Source organism: Pecten maximus, chromosome 7 (assembly GCF_902652985.1).
Source record: "Pecten maximus chromosome 7, xPecMax1.1, whole genome shotgun sequence".
Lineage (NCBI taxonomy): Eukaryota > Metazoa > Mollusca > Bivalvia > Pectinida > Pectinidae > Pecten > Pecten maximus.
This window is the reverse complement of record NC_047021.1, coordinates 44,726,415-44,747,236: the sequence shown is the minus strand read 5'-3', so window position 1 is coordinate 44,747,236 and position 20,822 is coordinate 44,726,415. Positions and strand designations below refer to the sequence as shown.

The 20,822-nt window shown below is 35.0% G+C and overlaps 1 protein-coding gene across 1 annotated transcript; it reads right to left on the bottom strand.

Moving 5' to 3' along the window:
• Nucleotides 1-374: 374 nt before the first annotated feature.
• LOC117331247 (V-type proton ATPase subunit S1-like) lies at nt 375-11,493 on the bottom strand. The gene is made up of 9 exons (XM_033889847.1): nt 11,338-11,493; nt 10,184-10,310; nt 9,096-9,173; nt 8,326-8,548; nt 7,458-7,543; nt 6,697-6,914; nt 5,789-5,836; nt 4,073-4,292; nt 375-2,136 (listed from the first exon to the last, which is right to left on the bottom strand). Exons 1-9 carry the CDS (start codon nt 11,421-11,423, stop codon nt 1,927-1,929), a joined length of 1,296 nt encoding a protein of 431 aa, XP_033745738.1. The 5' UTR covers nt 11,424-11,493; the 3' UTR covers nt 375-1,926.
• Between the last annotated feature and the right edge of the window lie 9,329 nt (nt 11,494-20,822).

Below are 20,822 nucleotides of genomic sequence, written 5' to 3'. Positions count from 1 at the left end.
TCTGTATTGTAGACTTGGATACTCGATATTAATTATCTGTATTATAGACTTGGATACTCGATATTAATTATCTGTACTAAGGACTTGGATACTTGGTATTTGTACTAAGGACTTGGATACTTGGTATTTGTACTAAGGACTAGTTGAGGTGATAAGGATATTGTGATGGGCTTGGCTGTATTACTCCGATTACCAGTATTCATTTCGTATTTAATATAATAGTTATCTTAACAAAACATGCATCTAAATCAAGTGCCTGGAGTACCAGTTTCCTGTTATGCACCTACATAACAAACTTCAAGTGTTCAATTTTTTTTCTCTCACATGTACTTGTTGCAAAAAAATAACTGTATTGATAAATCATAACACCGACATATTGTTCAAAAGATAGACTTTATTTTTTCAAACTCAATCTATCCTGTTTACAGAAATTCAATCATCTGATTTCTTTCAACAACTCTTCAGATCGAAGGAAAAGAGAATTGATATGTAGCATAATTCTATAATCTAGAAACTGTAAAAAGTTTATAAAAATTTTTTTTTTGATTGAATCAAAATTGAAGAAACTACATTTCACTTTAACAATTTCCAAACATTTATCACACACTTCACCGATTCATGGCTCATACAGATATGATCAAATTCACATGGATCATACAGACATTTTCAAATTCAAAGACATTTCTGGGACTTTCTGTCATTAAATTCAAGGATTTGTTCAAGACTAGTCCAGCCAGTGACAGACTACTGGTAAAATTCAGCTATAAAACATAGAACAAAGTTTATTATAATAGAAACTGCCCTCCATAGGTTCGGAGACACCTTGCAGAAAATATTTCGAAATTCAGTAAATCTGATTTAGAATTTAAAACACAATGGCGATGTCATCCATTGTTATTTGTATACTAAATCCAGCAGAATTCAGCAGCATCACCTGTCTATTCTAGAAATAGTTGGATATTGCAGTTTTTGTCTGATAGCTTGTTATCATAATGTCTATCAACTGTCAATATTGACCATAAAAATCCTCAAAATGTAACATTTTTGCAATATTTTGTCTTTTTTTTTTTTTTAGAAATTGAGAGCATAATTATGTTCACAGAATAATTTTTTTCCGAGGGATCATTCATAGTGTAATATCATATGTCTTTAAAAAAAAAATCAAAAAATCTGGAACATCTTTGAAAACAGGTCCCTCCTTGGGCCCCCCCTGAATCTTCATTGAGGTTGGTTGGTTTTATAAGAATTTGGCTTTGTCATCGACAAATTTAATAATCTTCATGAAATTGCAAAGTTGATATTTTTGATGCACTTAAAATATTTTAACAAGTCAGAAAAATATGAATAATATTTGTGGATTACATTGTTGTCTAATTTCTAGCTACATCAACAATACTGTAGAACAATTTGTAAAACATGGTTGCATACAATATATCGCTCAAAATTACATTGCAATACTAAAAATTTGCTTTTGTGAATATTTTTTAGAAATATGTAACTATTTGCCCACAAAACACATAAATTGAAGAATTTTCCAAGGACAAATTCAAAGACTTTTCCATACAAGTGTTTTCTAGACAAGGGTTTTCCAGACAAATTTAACTGCAATTGAAGGACTCTTATCAATAGAAAGTCTGCAAGGTGTGATAACGACCGTATAGTTTACCGAACCTGTCCAGGTGTTTTACACGAAAGATTTCTGTATCTCGTTCACAATTTTTGTTTCAAAATGTAATCATGTAAAGTTGAACTCCCCTCCAAACAAACTAACAGAATTTGAATTACCAAGACTACATACAGAGGGATAATTTTTGTTTCACAAAAACATGAAATTTACCAAAAAACGACAATAATCTACAGTAAGTGGAACGTAAAATACTTAAGGCCTACCATCTTTAGTTATAGAAATTAGCGACATTTGAAAGATTATTCGGATACATTAACAGTGATGGTTTTGCCCTTAGCATCATCAAACTTGTCCATGGTCCTGATGTCGGCGAGCATGGTGAATCCATACAAGAGGATGAGAGTAAGAAGAAGGACGGACAAAAGTCCCATCCAGATCCCCTCCGTAAAGAACGGGATACAGTCCCAGCCGTCGGAGAACTGGTTGTTCAGGATGTTGAAGGCCTGCAACTGTAATGGACAGAAACAAAATTTATTTACAGCATTATTTGGGAAAGTCAGTGAAATGAAATGGGACTAATTTGGTTTCTAATACAACAGGAACAATTCTAAATTGACAGTTAGTAGTGATGGGAAGTCGGTTGCGAATTCTTAATAGATCATCGGTTATAATCGGAAAGATGTAGTTTATCAGTTATATAATTTGGATGATAGTTTATTCAAATTCTCTATAAAATAAATAAAATTATCAGTTGTTGTTAAATTATTAGTTGTTGTTAAATTATTAGTTGTTGATAAATTATTAGTTGTTGTTAAATTATTAGTTGTTGATAAATTATCAATTGTTGTCATATCATGATCATCTGTGTAAAATTAATCTTAAAATGCTTAACTAGGATTCAATAATGAATTGAATAATTTAACAACTGAAATCTTTATTATATATTGCAAGTAGGAAATACAATTCATTTGATCTTGAACAAAGGAAAGTATAATGTAATGTTAATTAATTATTAAATTTACAATCTATTATCCTGAAGTTGATGTTAAAGGGGCATTCCTTCGTTCGGACATCAGAAACATACACAATTTCTATTGATGAAATCTGTGTCCGAACGATGATTATATGAGTGTTCGTGCCTAAATGTAATGAAATTAATGCCAAAATGTACAGGAAAAAGAATTTTCAGGACTTAATACTCAAAGAACTTTGGTTTATCTTGAGAGTAAAACTGTCTCATTAATGTAAAGATTATAACTTTTACTACTTGGAAAAAATACATATTTTCCAGTGAGTAGGCATTTCAGCCATTAAAAATGCTCCTATATAATACATTTAAGACATCTGATTATAGTAAGAATGACCATTTTAAGACAAATTGTCAAACTGGTGAGTTTTGGGCCTTTTTCAGAAATATATATCTTTTACCCCAAACTCAACGGATGAACATTTTTTCCTAAAAACAGTCTTCCTGCCATGTCTAGAGTTCTCTATAGTATCTAATATGAGCATTTTTGACGTTTGAAATACCTTCTTATATGCCATAATTGTCTGACCTTATTCACAACCGCCATTTGCATTTCAAGGTCTAAATAAAATCAGGGTTAATACATATCATAAAGCCCAATCTAGTCAAACCAATGCTCCTATTTTGTGCTTTAGACCCTTGAGAGCAAAACGACATGACTGTTTTGCACAATAAATGAGATACAAATGAGTAAATTATGTCCCCCTGAAACATGCATTTTTCTCATGTTTTGTTAATTCTGACGACCTAAATTTTATTCAAACAAAGGAATGTCCCTTTAAACACTTAGTTACTTGATTAAATGTGATCATCGTTTTCCATCAATAACTGGTATTAAATTATAACATAGTGTAGTCAGTAAGGAGTCTAACATTTCACAGGTTATAAACCTCTAATTTACTTGTTCAGTGTAAGCCGACATTAATATCAAATTGATGGAACATAATTTTCTGTTAACAGGATTTATCGCAAATTCTCAGAATCTACCAAATTTTGGTGCTTTAAAACTATTTCCAAGGTTGAATATTGTGGGATGAAAAATGAAATTAGGACAAGTGTACTGGACATTTTTTTTTTTACAAATATTGACATTTAACGAAATGCAAATATGTAAAAAAAAAAATGCAAGAAAACCCCAATATAATAATGCAGAAATAGTGTGTAAGGTTTGGGAGAAAGAATCTGCTTCAGTTATATCTACCCTTGACACCATGATACAGCCACTTCAGTTATATCTACACCTGACACAATGATACAGCCGGACAGATTCTAATATTCTAACATCAGAGGTAATATCGCGGGAAATAAAATCACTAAACCTTGGTATTTTTTGTAAATAACAAACCCTATTTCCCATGAAGGAAACTACAGGTAAATATTTCCAGCTATACATAGATACCGTACCTGAAAGCCGTTCAGAATGAGGCTGACGTTGACAGTGGTGGTGTTGTCGCCTGTAGCGTTGACGACAGGTAAACGTGAACAGTGATACGAGAAATCTTTGGAGCCCAGACCTTCATTTTCTCAGTGTTCATGTTGGCGTCACCTGTAAAATCCACCCCTGATACTTGTCCCTGTACACCCACTTGGAACGATTCCACCTGCCAATCGGATGTGTTCTTGTCCGATATGTCCAACCTGTTCAAATTTGGACATTACAGTAAGTGAAAACCTCTATCCTTCTTCAGGGCCGTGATCAGTTAAAAGCAAAAGATATGAAATAACACACTTATATATGAAATGTTTTCTAAGGGAAATTTTACAGTAAACATTTAAAACAAACATGAAAGAAAAATCTGAAGTCAGATTTTAGCTGAAAATGTCTGTTCCCGAAGGAAAGATTTGTGATCCAACATCTTTTTCCTATTTGCATGCTGAAAGTCCTACAATGCCTCAATTTTAAAGATTCAGATTTTTTTGAGAATTTAGTTCAGAACCACCAGACCGATGAAATGTTAACTAACGAACTGAGAAAAAGACAAGAGTGACACCATTGCATTACGGTCAATGATAGACATACATTTAGTTTAGTTTATTTAGTTTAACGTCCTATTAACAGCCAGGTCCATTTAAGGACGTGCCAGGTTTTGGAGGTGGAGGAAAGCCGGAGTACCCGGAGAAAAACCACCGGCCTACTGTCAGTACCTGGCAACTGCCCCACTTGGGTTTCAAACCCACGACCCAGAGGTAGGCTAGTGATAAAGTGTCTGGACACCTTAACCACGCTGCCATCGCATCCCGATAGACATACAAGAAATACAGATTTGGTTTCAAGAGTTCTTAGCTAAAGAACTGTTTTATATTCTCTCTTTGTTGTAATGTAAACTTTAAACAATTTTCCAGGTATTACTGTAAACGTACATATTTTAGCGGTAATTTTATTTTAGCGCTTTTCGCGCTGGAAGCCTTGCGCTAAATTATTAGAAAGTTCTGTGGATGCGCTAATTCATCATTGCGCTAACTGGCTAAAATCTGCAAATGCGCTAAAATTTGATTGCGCTAAAATAAGTACGTTTACAGTATTCTAATATTAACAAATAATAATTTGGAGTTTATTATACCATTATATCACAGCAACATAGCCGTCTCAAAGGGGTTCACAAATTATTATCCGAGGTTTTTATTTTGGGCCTTTAGCAACCAGCCAATGTCTTTCTCAACTCCCTAGGGAGCATACAGTTGGAGTTGCCATTTCGGCACCAATAGCTTAGACACAACATTTCTTGCACTGCCCTACCGGTACCCATTTATAGTTAAGTTGACTAGAACACAACTTAGTAAAGTATCTTGTTCAAGGATACAACACAGTTCCAGTGCCGGGACTCGAACTAATGACTCTAATGTCACGTAACCCTGCAACCTACCACTAGACTACCTTGCCTCCATAATGAGTTTTATTTCAGACGTTTCCCTTGATCTCATCCCTGAATCAAGGCGTTTTTTATCACACTGATGTCATGACAATTTTTTTTTTTAATTCCAGCATCATTTTATTAGTCTTTATGTAAACCATTATCTTTTATAGCTTAACCTTGGTTAAAGCTAGAAATGTTGGTAATTTTAATTATTGGGCGAGATAAAAAATACCGGTAATGTATTAATGTGATTCTAACATTCTGTGACACAATACTTACATCATGGTCAGTTTCAAGCCAGCAGTGTCTTCATAACTGAACTTCAATCTGCAAGGTAAAATCAGAAAAACATATCAATCACAAAGAGAAAGCCGGTTTTAATTGGAATTTGTTGACAAGTGATAAAGCCACTCCTTTTGTGGGAAAGGTGAGGAAATGGCAGCATGTATAGATACAAATCATTATTAATATTGCTATAAAAAGATGGAAAACGGTCAAGGCTATTCCATTGAAATATCTACCAGACCCCAGGACTCTAAAATAAATCACTTATATCCATGGTTGAATTGCCTTCCCATTACTTCTATGTAATTCATTAAATATATTCTATAGGTGGTACCCCTTAACCAAACCTGGAGTCCTGGGGCCAACTCAATTTGCACTCTTCTCCTTTTAGAATATAACTTCCGGTCACTCGATTTGTAGCTTTTCTGCTATTGGAAGATCTTCTACCTCTTCCGTCTCGAAGCTGGAAGATTTATCTTCCAAAATGGCGGCGGCCATGTTTAAGTGTGTGACATGCGGAGTGATGAGTTTCACTAGAGAATGATTTATGACACATACATGCACAGGTTTGTGTTACAGTGTTTGAGAAAACTTAAAAACTTGTTTGTTCTTGGGTTATGTTCTTCCGGTTTACTCGATTTACATATAACGGAATGCGATCTTCTGAGAAGGCTTCTCTTTTGAGAAGAGTGCCAATAGAGTTGGTCTCTGGGGTGGGGGAGATATTTTAGTGGGAAAGACCTCCAACATTTTGGTTTTTCCACCAGTCCCAAATTAGAATTTTCAAAACTAGAGGCCAAAGTAAACCTACATACAAAAACACATACAGGTGACATGGATAACTTCAACAACCAAAGATGTCATCCATGAATTTATGTAGTTATATTGAAATAACAACTTACAAGGCTGTTGAATTTCCACATTCGGACCCCTCATCAATAAACTTAGATGTGTCGTTGAGTTGAACAGTGACATTTTTGCCACCTTTGTCCAAGTATGCGGTGATGGTTCGGACGTAGAAGAACATGCAGGTCGCATTAAGAAAAGTTCCATTGTTGACATCAGTAACTGTGTCGGCTGCCAGAAGGTGGCGCTTCACACCAGCGAATTCCTTGGGAGTCTGTCGTGAAGATAAACCATGTTATTCTAGATTTGTTCCAACTCCCTAAATATTTCATCTCGAATCAGAAATCTGGATTTTATTTAGAAAACATTTAATTTTAAATTCTCAAGTCAGAATCAGCTTGTTCAAAGGCAAAGTAGAGAAAATGAAGAACAATTATCTATTTTACTTGGTTGAATATTAAAATTCCTAAAATTTTTCAACTGGGTCATGGCCAGGGTCCATTGAATTGGGAATTACAACGGAACAAAATGTGATATTGAGAAAAACAAAAAATAGTGAAATTCATACAAATTTCAGTTTTTCTTTGATGAATATTGCCTTAACATTACTTTTTATTTCATTTTTTTTTTTTATCTTTAGCTGTTTTTTATTTTTAAAATTTGCCTTAATATAGATCTTTGTATATAAAGCATACTTAATCACTGAAAAGTGACTTCAAAATTGGGAATGTTTTAGTGACAAGTTTCACAAGTTTTTTAGGGGAATGGGTCCTTTTAACGGACCCTGTTTCTATAGGAAAATGCCTGGATATTTTACCTGTGTTGCTGTCTTTGCCGTGTATAAGGCTGTGTACTTGATCTCCCTCTTGTTCAGCCTCTGTACCACATCTCCAATTTGACCATCTGTCAATTATCATACAAAACAGTTATAGACGACATTCACACTAATCAAAGATGATGGACTGTTACAAAACAGCACATATTCTGATATCTATAAATTAGTGGGAGTTTTGCTAATTATGAAACAAAATTCAATCATTGCTGATCGCACAAAATTGAAATCCTCATAAGGTAGAATTTCCACATATCAAACTTAAACTTGGCATACATATAAAATATAAACTTGGTATAAAAATATGAAAGTAACACCAACTGTATAGACTTGATAAAGGGGCGGATTGCCTTAAAAATATGACAATTTACTTGTTTTATTATTTTGCTACGGCAGCTGTTTTATTATTTTGCTCTGGCCGCCATTTTATTATTTTGCTACGGCCGCTGTTGACATCACATCTTTTTAATATTCAGTAACATGTATCCAGTGAACGTGTTTGTTAGGATCCAACCTATATTGGACCATACTGTTGCTATTACTAACTAGACCATATTATATTTATATGTATATACATGTGTGTGTATGCGTATACCCAAATTCAGACTCCATTCCTAATTGCGTATGTTGTTTATATCTCTCATAAAGTCATAAAAATTAAAAATCAAATTTTTAACAACTTAATTTTGTTTTATGAAAATGAAAGAAATTGATAAAAGTATGAATGAAGAAAAATACTAAAGACCCTCACTACTTAATCCACTATGTGGGGTCCGTGTCGATCCCCTCTTGTTTATTCTATCTCACTATCACTAATGTACCTGATACAGTGATTACCACACTATTATCTTACCATTGTGTGCAAGAGAGTCTTCCTCAGACTTGACATCTTTGCCTGGAGTCAAGTTAACGATGATCAAGTTCATGACTCCTGACCCAAGGTCAAGGTCATCAATATCTGCTGGGGTCGTGACCTCATGAACTTTGCCCTCAAATGTCTTCTTCAGTGTGCTGAGAGAAGTGACTGGTGATCTGACTGCTGGTAGGTGGACCGAGAAGTTCTCATCCATGAGGGCCTGTAACATAACAATCAAATTCTCCATCAAAAACTTCTCAAGCCCCTCTAGTGTAAAATTTTAGTACATGTATTGAAGTTTGGGGAGATCTTACTTCATATTTGTGAACCACAATTAACATACTATTCTAAATTTTATGATTACGCAAAAATGATAAAAGGCATATTTGTGGATGGGCTTATTTCTGGATATTTTCCAACAATAACTGGATCATGATGAAATTCTTTTTTTTTTCTAATAATATCCAGGATTGAACGTTGAACAGACATAAATTTTTTTAGCTTTAAACTGGGATTTTTGCTTCGCAACACACAAAATATAACAGTTGTATATCATAGATTACACATGAACACTAGACTAAAATGACATGGCCTGTTATTTGGGCATTTTCAGTTGAAGAGAAAATCTTAAAATGTATTACAAGACAAGACAATGATACTGGATATCCAGAATAATAAACGGTATCCCCAGTATGTAACTTAATAATCCTCAAAATGTCTTACTAAAAACAGAGAAAATGCACATTTTTGTGAATTCTTGTTCTTACCTTAACATTTTTAAATGCTCCGCCATCACTGAATGAATTGTAAACATCGGCATACTTAGTAAAGTCTTGGAGGCTTAACTGTGAAAGAAAGTAAACAAACATTTTATTATAATTAGAGCTGTGGGTAGCGATACGATTCATATCACGATACGATAGGTATCACAATAAATGAGAAGCTGATGACCCATCAGATATCTGGTATTCCATCGTACTGTAGTCATGTTTTGTTTGTGGTATTTCCGGAATATTTTCTGGAGTCTTTGTCTACATTCATTACAGAAAAAATATGTTTCTCACAAAGCGTTCTTGAATTTAGTTAATTTGGATTTGAAATAACTTTAACGGGCAGCTTCATAAGCCGCTGGAACTGCATTGTAAGTCATGCTGTTTACTACAAAACGTAAGCTAACGTTGGTCAAGGGAGATAACAAATTTTCAAGTATCGCGATACAAATCAAGGATAGACGATTCATCGTTACACGACTCATCATAATACCACATACAAAAACCTTTTATCATATAACAGGAATAAATGTTCTATTATATGATTTTATAACAGAATATAAATATTCTATACGGGGACATGATGTGTGGTGTTTTGATATTCAGTCATCATCAATATACATCAGTATTGTATATATATGAAAACCAATGTTTAAAGGGGCATATTTCTTGGTTTGAATAAAGTTTAGGTCTTCAAAATGGAACTTAATAGAAAATGTATTTTTCCCAAGTACTTACAGTTATAATCTTTACATTAATATGACAGTTTTACTCTCAAGATAAACCAAAGTTCTTCAAGTACATGTATTAAATCCTAAAAATTCTTAATTCACCCCAAAGTGTCACTAATCAACGCAAAGATAGACAATATTTGTGTATGATTTGTCATTGTTCTGTACATTTCGGCGTTAATTTCATTACTAATAGCTATAGGCACAAACACTACTCATATAATCCTCGTTCTTACAGATTTCATCAATAGAAATTTTGCATGTTTCTTCTGTCCAACTAAGGAATGCCCCTTTAATTAAAACAAAATGTTAATTAGGTTTTCCATGATTTATCTGTGCCTTATTAAATATTACCTTCTCCTGAAGGAAAACCACCAAGTTTCCATCTTTCTGTGATGTCAAAGGTTTCAGATAGTTCTGAGAGAATTCCGCGGCTTTAACCGTGTTCCCAAGGTTGACCTGAGGTATGTGGCTCATACGACTACAAAAGAAATAGGCAATCAGAATGAGGTTTATCCTCAGATACGTGTTAATATTCTCACCCCCGATGAAATTAATCAAATACTTTGGGGGAAAAGTAAAAATTTTACAAACTCAATTTAGAATACGTTGTAGCAAGGTACTATTCTTAATGTCATAGATGAAGCCTCCAGGTTGAGAGCTCCTTTGGAAGTCAAGACAGTCTCGATTTAGTGGGATGGCTGTGTATTTTATAGATATCAAGTTTTTATTTTTTGACACATTATATCTTGTTTTTTATATACCAGGTATACGTTCCGAATTAAAAAAAAAAAAAGTATGGATGTCAACTGAAATCAAACCATATTCTAATTCTTCAACAAGTTGAGCAACAAGTTCTGCGAAACAATATATATTCAGCGGAATTGGACCGGGTTGATCATCGGCGACCAGGTAGCTAAATTCGTAGAGCATCTGGCTAGTGTTCGGAGGTCCCTGTTTAAACCCTTTTCTCGCCATGCATTTTTCTTCTGTTACATATATATATAGTGAATCATATCTACCAAATTGAATTATAAAATAAATCATGTCAATTAAGACATTGCCCATTTCAGATTTCTAACAAGTCGTCCTGAGCGGCTTATTGGCAATCTCATCAAGTGTGTCGTTCAACTTTCCTTAAGTCGACAAACTTTGATTAACCTAGTAGTATATTATGAACAAGGAAGTGATCTTTTGCCGGACGCACTCGCCATGTCTGAACAGCACTCTTTGACGTGTTACAGGCCGGCCGGGTTGGCTTTCGCGATTCTGACTAAGTTACCACCCCCTTCCTACATCATATTAAAACAGATACACTGTGTGGTTAGTCAGAATAATTCGAATTCGAACCCCGTTGTATTAAAACCGAAAACGGGTACGTAAACGTATCGATTTTACATAACTTAAGACAGTTAGTCTATTGATAGTGAAATTATTTGGTGTTATTGCATCCCAGTCGGTTCATTCTTTGTGACGCCGTAATTCAATATCATATATGAAGATTTTACCTGTTTTGGGACCATATTAGTACAGGTACATCAGATGCACAAGTACACGTTCCAACGAGGAGCAATATAGCACACACGGCCAACATTTTCGAGACGACTTCTTTCCTTCCTTAGAATCGATGGCACGTAATCATGTGACAACGTTAACGTATCGGAATGCCTCGGGCTTTATCATCCGATCGGTCGCGGTGCATAATAATAAAATAGGGGGAGACGGTGAATGGGCCGTCCGTATCTTACAAGATATAAAATAAAATAAAAATGAATGTACAAATGTACCACACTTCACCCTGTGACAGAGTAGTGTAATTGTTATGCACTGTGGCGGATCCAGAGTGGATGATAGAACTAAATAAATACTATAATAATAATGATATAAAAACTCATGTATAAACAGAGACATATATGTCTGGTATAATGTGGTTTTATTTATTCATTTATATTTATTTGTTTATATGTTTATTTATTTTATTTATTTGTTTTATTTATTTATTTATTTATTTATTTATGCAGCATTAAAAATACAAATGGCAATGGTTATGGATTTAAATGAAATGGTATCGTGCGACAAGAATTTAAACAGAAGCAGATACCGTTAAAATGAATAATTGAACGAATAAGTGACCAAAATTAATTCAACTTTTATCGGAGAAAATTTTATTTTTAAATCTTATCAATTTACAAGTTCAAGAATGCCAAACTACGAGTTGAGGAATCCTGGACAAAAATATCTGACTGTGAGAGAATTGCTCAGAAGTTCAATGATGAACACTCAAGCGACAAGTAAAGCAGGGGAAAGAGGAACACTCCGAGCAGCCGTTGACTACCGTGAAGAAAGGACAATGTGGATCTTCTAAAACTGTTACACCACCATCTCCATCACGTCCTTCGCCGATAAAATCCATTACCAGTGTATCCAAAGATACACAGTGTAAAACTCCAGAACTTGTACGCGATGTTACGGAAGATGAAACATCCATCCCGCCTACCCGTGGCCACTTCATTGAAACTGATAAAGATTCAGACAATAGTTATTTGAAGGAACCCATAGCCGCGATCCCTGTTCATTTTCCTTCTTCCGTGTGTATCTCTAATAATTTGGAAAAAATCTGAGAAACGTAAATTATCACCGGTGGTTTCCTCTGGCTCACTGTTAGTTGGAGACATTCCTAGAAAGAAAAGGAGAGGCCGACGGTATCATATTCATGGAATTGATAAAAAGGTGTCACCCGAGAATGCTTTGCGCGATTTCTTGTATGAGAACTCCATCACATACACTTATTTACGATACTTCGCTCGGTCATGGAAACACACTGCATCTGCGCAATTGAATGTAGTGAACGTTGAAGTCATTACCAAACGTATCGAAGATCCCATGTTCTGGCCAAAAGGTGTCCATGTCCGGGAGTGGTTGCCAAGAACTGTCTTCCAGAATCAACATGGAGGCACCTACTAACTTTAACTTCATGTGTGGAAACATTGACCGGTATGCCCTTCCTTCTTGACTGTTTGCATAAACATGACATTGATGTATGTGGTTTCTTTGAGCATTGGATCAGGGAATGTAATATTTCGTTTTTTTAATCTTTTAAAAACACCGGATACTCGTGTTTTGTGAAACCTGTCAATGAAATCGATCCTTTCCGCTATAGATGTAATATCAGAGGCGGTGTTTGTATATTATTTAAAGATAATTTGAGAGTACAAGAAATTATTGTCGATAGCCCACGAATCTTAGGTCTCGAAGTTCAAATGCCAAATAGTGAGTACCTTTATGTTTTCTCAGTTTACATGCCTGCTGCCTCCAGATCAATAGATGTTTTAGAATCTGTGGTTTCCGTATATTCCGAGAAGGGAAAGGTTGTTATACTCGGAGATATGAATGTACAAACCTAAGGTAGTCGGTGTCAATTTGCTAGTAACGACAGATCTTAAAGTGTCCAAAAAATTGAATAATACAAATATGGCGTCTGTGAATGTGACGCAAATATGCAAAGGTCCAATGTACACGTATTATCCAACAATCTAATTAAAATCTAGATGGTCATTATCACTACGTTACATGAACATCTAACAACATCCCATAAGGAGTCACGTTCTGATGACCTCTGAGATGGTGCGTATTTCACTTTCAGGGCGAATTGGCATTTTGTCGACGTCATCGAAGCAAGAGATTTCGTCACAGCTTGCCTCTGACGCAAACCATATCGGTACAGTATATAGCTATATGCTTTATGGGACGAAATGACTTGAAACAAATTGACAGATTATACAAGCTATGCATTCTAGTCATGCTAATTCGGACATATAAAATTCACTTCCAAGATTCTGGAAGTAGTCATTTGATTGGCTAATCCAAAAGGTCACCCTGACGTGACCCCTGATGATGTTGTTAGATGTTCATGTAACGTAGTGATAATGATCATCTAGAATTTTAATTAGATTGATTATCCAACAACTGGACATGTCTCTACTATCGATCATATTATCATTAATTCAAGTTATTTAGAATTGGTTGAACATTGTGAAGTTTTAGATGGGCACGAGTTAAATGTTTCTGAACACTATCCTGTAATTTGCATGGTGAATATTCCCAAACAATCTCGCAAAGCTTTAAGTCCCGAATTTTAGAAAAGCTGAAGAGAATTGGTCTATCGACCTTTATAGGTATCATTTAAATGGTCTCCTCAACAAGGTTGAGATTCCTGAAGATGATGTACATACTAATGATATTAATATATATTTTCAACAAAATCAAATGTTTACTTCAGGCATCAGACAAGTAAATTCAGAGAAGTTCGTTTAAGAAGTATTTATAACCATATTGACACAAGGAATTATCTGGGTTGCACAATGGAATGGTTTCCAAGAGGTCGTTTTGGAATGCGGCTGGCAGACCAAGAGGGAATAATCAAATGTTTATTGCATACAAGGCTCTGAAAACAAAATTCAGACGAAATCTTCGTCGTGTTTTTAATCTATATATGAAAGAGCAATTTGCCGAAATAGATAAATCTGGAGACGTTGACCAGCATCTCTTTTGAAAAACTACTTAGAAATCGTACAAAAATGTTGGTTGTTGTCAAACTGTAATGAAATACAATGGTACCACACTTCGTGAACCCGAACAAATTGTAAATGCATGGGGCCACCATTTTAGTAAGTTGTTAAATAATGAGATACTTGATTCGTTTGATGAAAACTTTTTTCAAGATGTACTACTTAAGTTTAATGAAATTCAAAATAAGTCTTATAAAAAAAAGATATCTTTTTGTCAGAAATTTTTACCACGGACGAAATGCAGGGAAATATGTAAGAAACTTAAGAACGGCAAAAGTGGGTGGGTATGATTGCCTGGTTTATGAACACATTAAGTTTGGAGGTGATAGACTATTAAGCTTCATTACCATATTGTTCAATTTAATTGTACAATATGAGCATATACATGAAGATTGGTAAAGAGGAACAATTTTCACTTTGTACAAGGGTAATGGAAAACCCAAAGACGACCCAAACAGTTATAGGGGTATTTCTCTTATACCTGTCTTTTAAAAAATATTCGAGTCAATTTTATCTGTCAGAATGGATTTTTTTTACTAGATTCTCAAACATTTCCTAACAGACAACAATCAACTTATATGAAAAGTGTGTGGATTCTATGCGCTTCCTTTAACTTACAGGAATGTGTGAGATATAATCTAGAAAATGGCTGATTCTTTCGTTGCATTTTTAGGTAGCAATAAAAAACTTTTGATACTGTTTGGCACGATGGGTTCCTGCTCAAACTGTACAAAACGGGATTTTGACTATATTGAGAAATATGTATACTGGTTTTGTAAGTCATTTAAGGGTTACAATCATTACCTGTTCTTTTTTTGAATTTGTTTTATTTTTGCCAGATTTTCCACATAATCAAAAACAGTACAGAGACAAGATATATAGCACAACAAACACCAACAGACACACACTCACACACACACACCCACACCCAGACACACACACACACACACACACACGCACACACACACACACACACACACACACACACACACACACACACACACACACACACACACACATACCCTCTCACACATACATACACCAGCAGAGCATCTTATTTGGCAATTGCCCTCATCATCGTCTTCATAATTATCATTCATGCCAGCACTTATGATGCTCATCTAATAACATGTTCTTTTTCATATCAAACATACGCACATGTGTACTAACACACATCCTTATATGCACCTACTTACATGTGCACTACACACAACCTTATATACACACCGTCACATGTGCAATTAAACATAGCCTGTACACATACTCAAATTACCTGTTCTTATAGAGAGAGGGATCTTGCAAGGGGGGTCCTTATCTGCTAAAATGTATCTGGTTTTTATCAACGATTTATAAAATGACGTAGAACCGTCGGGAAAAGGAGCATTTGTTATTGATACCAAAGTTAATATCCCCACACAAGCGGATGGCATACAAAAGGCAGAAAACAAGTTTTGGTAAAATATGTGTATTTATATGGTAAAGCATTACCAGTTGTTGAGAATATTACGCACGTTGGTGTTGTTTGAATTTTAAACTGTGTTCATCAGACAGAACGGAGTCTAGTCTAGATACTATTATGAAAGACCAAGTACATTCAAATTTAATACCCTTTTTGATTTTGTAGTAGACGATGAATTGAAATCACTTGTGAAAGTAATCAAGCAAATAAGTATACGACTCAACAATATTTCAGATAATCTCTTGCTTAACAAATGTATCCATGTATTATATCATTTGTCCTGTACAATTTTGTATGTATGTTATTCTCTACACTTTTTATGTTTATGAGAATAAAATATTGTCATTGTCATTGTTATTGTCATTGCATGCAAGAAAATGAAAAGTGGAACCATTGTTCTTATTCTATCTGGTGCTCATCCTAGGACCCTTAATCCTTTAACAGTTTCAAAGAAGATTAAGACTAAAGTTTTCCCGTCTGCCCTGTATGGGTGTGAACTATGGCAATTATCGAGAACCGAATTAATCAAATTAGAGCGCGCTCAAACTTTTATCGTAAAATCCATTCAAGGATTAAACATTAGAACTAGAACTGATATGGCCATTTCCCTAATTGGATGGACCACTATAGAAGGTTTTATTGACATCAGAAAACTTTTATTTCTTGGTCGTCTTTCTAGACTGGACAGTAAATACGTAACTATATTTCTCAAACGTCTATTCATGTATATTTTGAAGGAATCCGGTCAAAATGGTTTTAATCCTGATATTGTGAGAATATTCGCAAGTATGATTTGTTTAATCAGCTGTTGCAGTATACCAGTACTTCAGATACAGTTTTCCCAAGTTGTTCAAAATGGAAGTCAATCGTCTATAAAGCTGTTTTAATTGGGAAGAATGAATGATGTACAATAGAATCAATAACGATTCAGATTTCAGTAGGTTTTTGCTGATTCAAGATGTAATTTCTCCACATATTTTATGGACAGCAGCACTAGAATTCACTGAACATCTAAGCAAGTTTTGATGCATATTTCACACAAACAAGTACCTACAACTTAATAATCTGACGACTAAAAAAGTTAAGGTATTAGAACAGACGACGAATGTTAAAATTTTTGGACTTTAATAAACATACTTAGTAAAATGATGTGCAAGCCCGGGCCCTTGATGACTTGGATTATTTGGACAATGGGGGTATGGAACACGTGACGCAAAACGTCAATGGAGGAGAAAATAAAAGACAAAGTCTTACGGCCAATGCTCACAGCTATCAGAGATAAGAAACGTCATAGACGGAATCTGTCTTTTGAACATTCCAAGCTTCTGAAATATCTTATCAAGCTATTCTAGTACTCCAATGTATCGATGTATCTATTGCTTTGGATCAAGTAATTTAACAGTGCTATATAAGTAATGTTAAATAGATAGCCTCGTTATATGTAAAAATTGCCTAAATATTTGTTTGTAATAAGATATTCTAATTTGTTCCTCGAAAGCCAGAGTTGTGTCCCTTGGTTTAGTACAAAAGAGGTTAATTGTCTTTGTTCGTATTGATGTTTTACATGTTAAAAAGGACGAAATCCACGTGAGGAGACAGCGTCACACTAGCTAAGGATTAACTAGAATATGTTTTTATGTCATGGAGGTATTGAAGCTTTTTATGATGAGAGTACACTCCTTTTTTGCGTTATACCTCCGTAACATAAACATATATTCAAGTTAATCCTTATAATTTAATCTACATCCTGCATAAATTCACTTTATTGATGGACTCTTTTCTCTTACAAATCATTACGCTGGTCCATCCGCCAATCAAAAGCGACGTCATAAACGTTGACGTCATTTTCACGTTATGGACCGATACCATAAAATAAGCCATTGAAAATGCTTGTCATAAACAATATTGAATTATTCAATATCATCGCAAAATATAGTTTTGACCCTATACATATTTTATATATGACATCATAATATGCAGTTGGAAAGGATAAGTATAGGCTTAGCATGTTGTCTAATCCATTTATTTATATATCTATATGTAATTGTACATGCATATATCACTTGATAATAAAATATTTTGAAATTGAAATAATATGTAGTCACCATGCGAGATTCGGCGACGGAGGAGGTTTAAGTTTATCAACTTTACTTACATTACCAACTTTCATAAAGGAAATACAGTGCAGAAATTGGACTTATAAGTGATTGTAAATAGGCAACAGTCGGTGGGATATATAACCTAAAACCCAGAATTACTAAACTACTTCAATAATTTTGTATGTCATGAACCTTTTTTTTAGAGTTCAATAAGTAACACATTTATTTAACCACGAGTGTAGGCTTGTGTTTATCTCATAACTTTAATTTTCGAGTTTATTTCTTTATATTTACAGGATAAGTAGGATGTAACATGTGTTAGAAATTTTTATATTGTAACACACAACAAAGCGATCTCTAACACAACACATCGTTTACAAGTGTATTAACACCAACTTTGACGCGTAGGAATACATTGTTCATAGCGAGTGACTAGTGCACACATGTGCAATTAGTGTGAATGCGCAATGACTGGACATTTTTCATTGCAGAAACAATCAGTGTGACGTATTTTGTGACGTTATGACATGGTGGAACAGGCCAGTTATGCAATAAAATGCCATCCGTCAGAGGTAGACGTAATTCAAAGTTACAGTAAGGGATTTTTATTTAATGCATCTTCTTTTAACTGTGGTCTCAGAACTGACACGATATGATTTGTATTGTAAATTTGATGAACTGTACAGATGCCAAAAGGGAAGAAAAACACTTTGAAATTTATTTTGGCATTTATCAATTTGTTTCTTGGATTTATCGGCCCGTTAACAGTCAGAATCATTCTGCTGTGATGTCTCCTTGTAGTAGTTGGTGACTACCTCACTGAACAACGTACGAGATGCCCGTCACATGTCATCCACATGAATTAAGGTAAGATGTCTTGACCAATGACAGAACGACCTACTTACAACACAAACCGTCACCGTTAGGGGGCGCTTCGGATCTGATCACCTGAGACTACACAGAGACAATTAATATTTTTCTTATTAGTTTCAGTGCTAGTACTATATATATGGGGCAAAGAAGTAATTCAAACAGTGTAAACAATAAGGTTTGTTAAATTTTCGAGGCAATCCGCCCCTTTATCAAAACACAAAAAATCACAAATACAATCACATAATACATATAAGAAGTACTGGAAATACAATAAAATACAATAAGAATAATGTTTTAGTAACTGGAGAAACCACAATGAACCCTTCGGCAAACGTGGGCCGAAGGCGGATACTAGCGTGACTGCATCATGTTCAAACACTAACGTGAAAGTATTCCGAAGAGTTCAAAGACGATTCGTCCCTAAACACTGCTAGTGGACGACATTGCATTTATATAAAAAATGTTGCATTATCGTCTCTACAGTGATTGATTAAATATCGTGTACAAAGTCTGAAAAACTTTAGAAAAATATGTGTTAGATCATAAGAATTATAGAGAGTGGTGTGAAAAAACTGCTACAAATATTTATCAAGACTGAAAATATAAGAAATACGAATGCCGAAGTGTCCCTACAGGACGCTACGGGAAACAGACGATTCGGACCAACTCGGACCAAGATGCTTTTGCATGATGGCGGGAGGCGACTAAATGTGAGTCTCAAGATGCTGTTGCATGATGGCGGGAGGCGACTAAATGTGAGTCTCAAAGAGCAACAATGAATAGATGCCCCAAAAAGTACAGCAATTATGAAAAATTTAACAAATTGAATAATTAACTACATGAATAGTTAGATATAATGGTCAGATGGAGAGTATATCCAGAAGACGTCTTTAACGTTCGTTCATACCCCGAGGGTAGCAGGTTTGGAGATTGGTGATCCAGTATCTTTCTCTGGAACGACGTTTCGTTTCATTCCAGGTAGGACAGTGATCAATGGCGACCACCTGCATATCCTTCCAACTGTGACTAGGTAAATTAAAATGCCTTGCCACAGGAAAGTCTGGTCTGTTTTGCTTGATGGAGCAACGGTGATTGTTGATTCTGATGTTGAGCTTTGTGCTGGTTTCTCCAACATACTGCATTTTGCATTTATATATATATATATATATTTGATATGCCTGACAATCTGTGGCTTTGAAGTAAGAGTAACGTCGACTTTTTACAACCTCACTGAACAACACTGGACGCCCGTCGCATACAATGCAGAGCAATAAGGATAAAATATCTTGCAAATGGACACAACGACAGGCTCAAAGAGGATCCGTTTGTACCGGGTTTAAAGAAAAATAATATTTGAAATAGATTTAGGCCAGTCAGTATCCTTCCACGTATACCCAAAGTATTTGAGAGGGTTTTAAATAATGAACTGGCAAATTATTTTAAAGAATTTTCAAATGTTTTCTAGCAGGCTTCCTGTCAGGATTTGGACGTCGGTCAACAGGCAGGGACTTGATAAGAATCGCCGAAAGGCCCCAGACAGCCTTGAATCCATGTCGACGTCATACTGTTGGATAGCCTGCTGATGAGGATGGTGGGAATCTATAGTGGCACTAGTTTTGCTGGAGTCGGTGTCCAGCTACTTGACCATCAGAAATTCGGTGACTTGTTAGAAGCACAGGGACTTGAGAATTAGTTACAGTCTACATGTATTTGGACCCTCCTTAGTGTGTATAACACATTTTGAGACGTTTTGGGGGCAAAATTAAAATTCGGTAAAAATGACACCCTAGGTGTTCATTTCGGTAAAAATTTCTGAGTTATTTTTACCGAATTTTAAACTAATGAACATCGGGGGTGTTATTTTTACCGAATTTTAATCTAATGGACACCGGAGGTGTCATTTTTACCGAATCTTAATCTAATCATACAGACATCAACACTTGTAGTAACTTATACAACACCCCAAGCCTGACTACATCATGTATTTATTTTTA

What these genes read in the sequence shown, in the direction of transcription:
- LOC117331247 (XM_033889847.1), bottom strand. Translation starts at nt 11,423, where the DNA reads ATGTTGGCCGTGTGTGCTATATTGCTCCTCGTTGGAACGTGTACTTGT. An exon ending in CTAATATGGTCCCAAAACAG is followed by an intron (nt 10,311 to 11,337) that starts GTAAAATCTTCA and finishes TTTCTTTTGTAG; the next exon opens with TCGTATGAGCCACATACCTC. An exon ending in GAGCATTTAAAAATGTTAAG is followed by an intron (nt 8,549 to 9,095) that starts GTAAGAACAAGA and finishes GTTATGTTACAG; the next exon opens with GCCCTCATGGATGAGAACTT.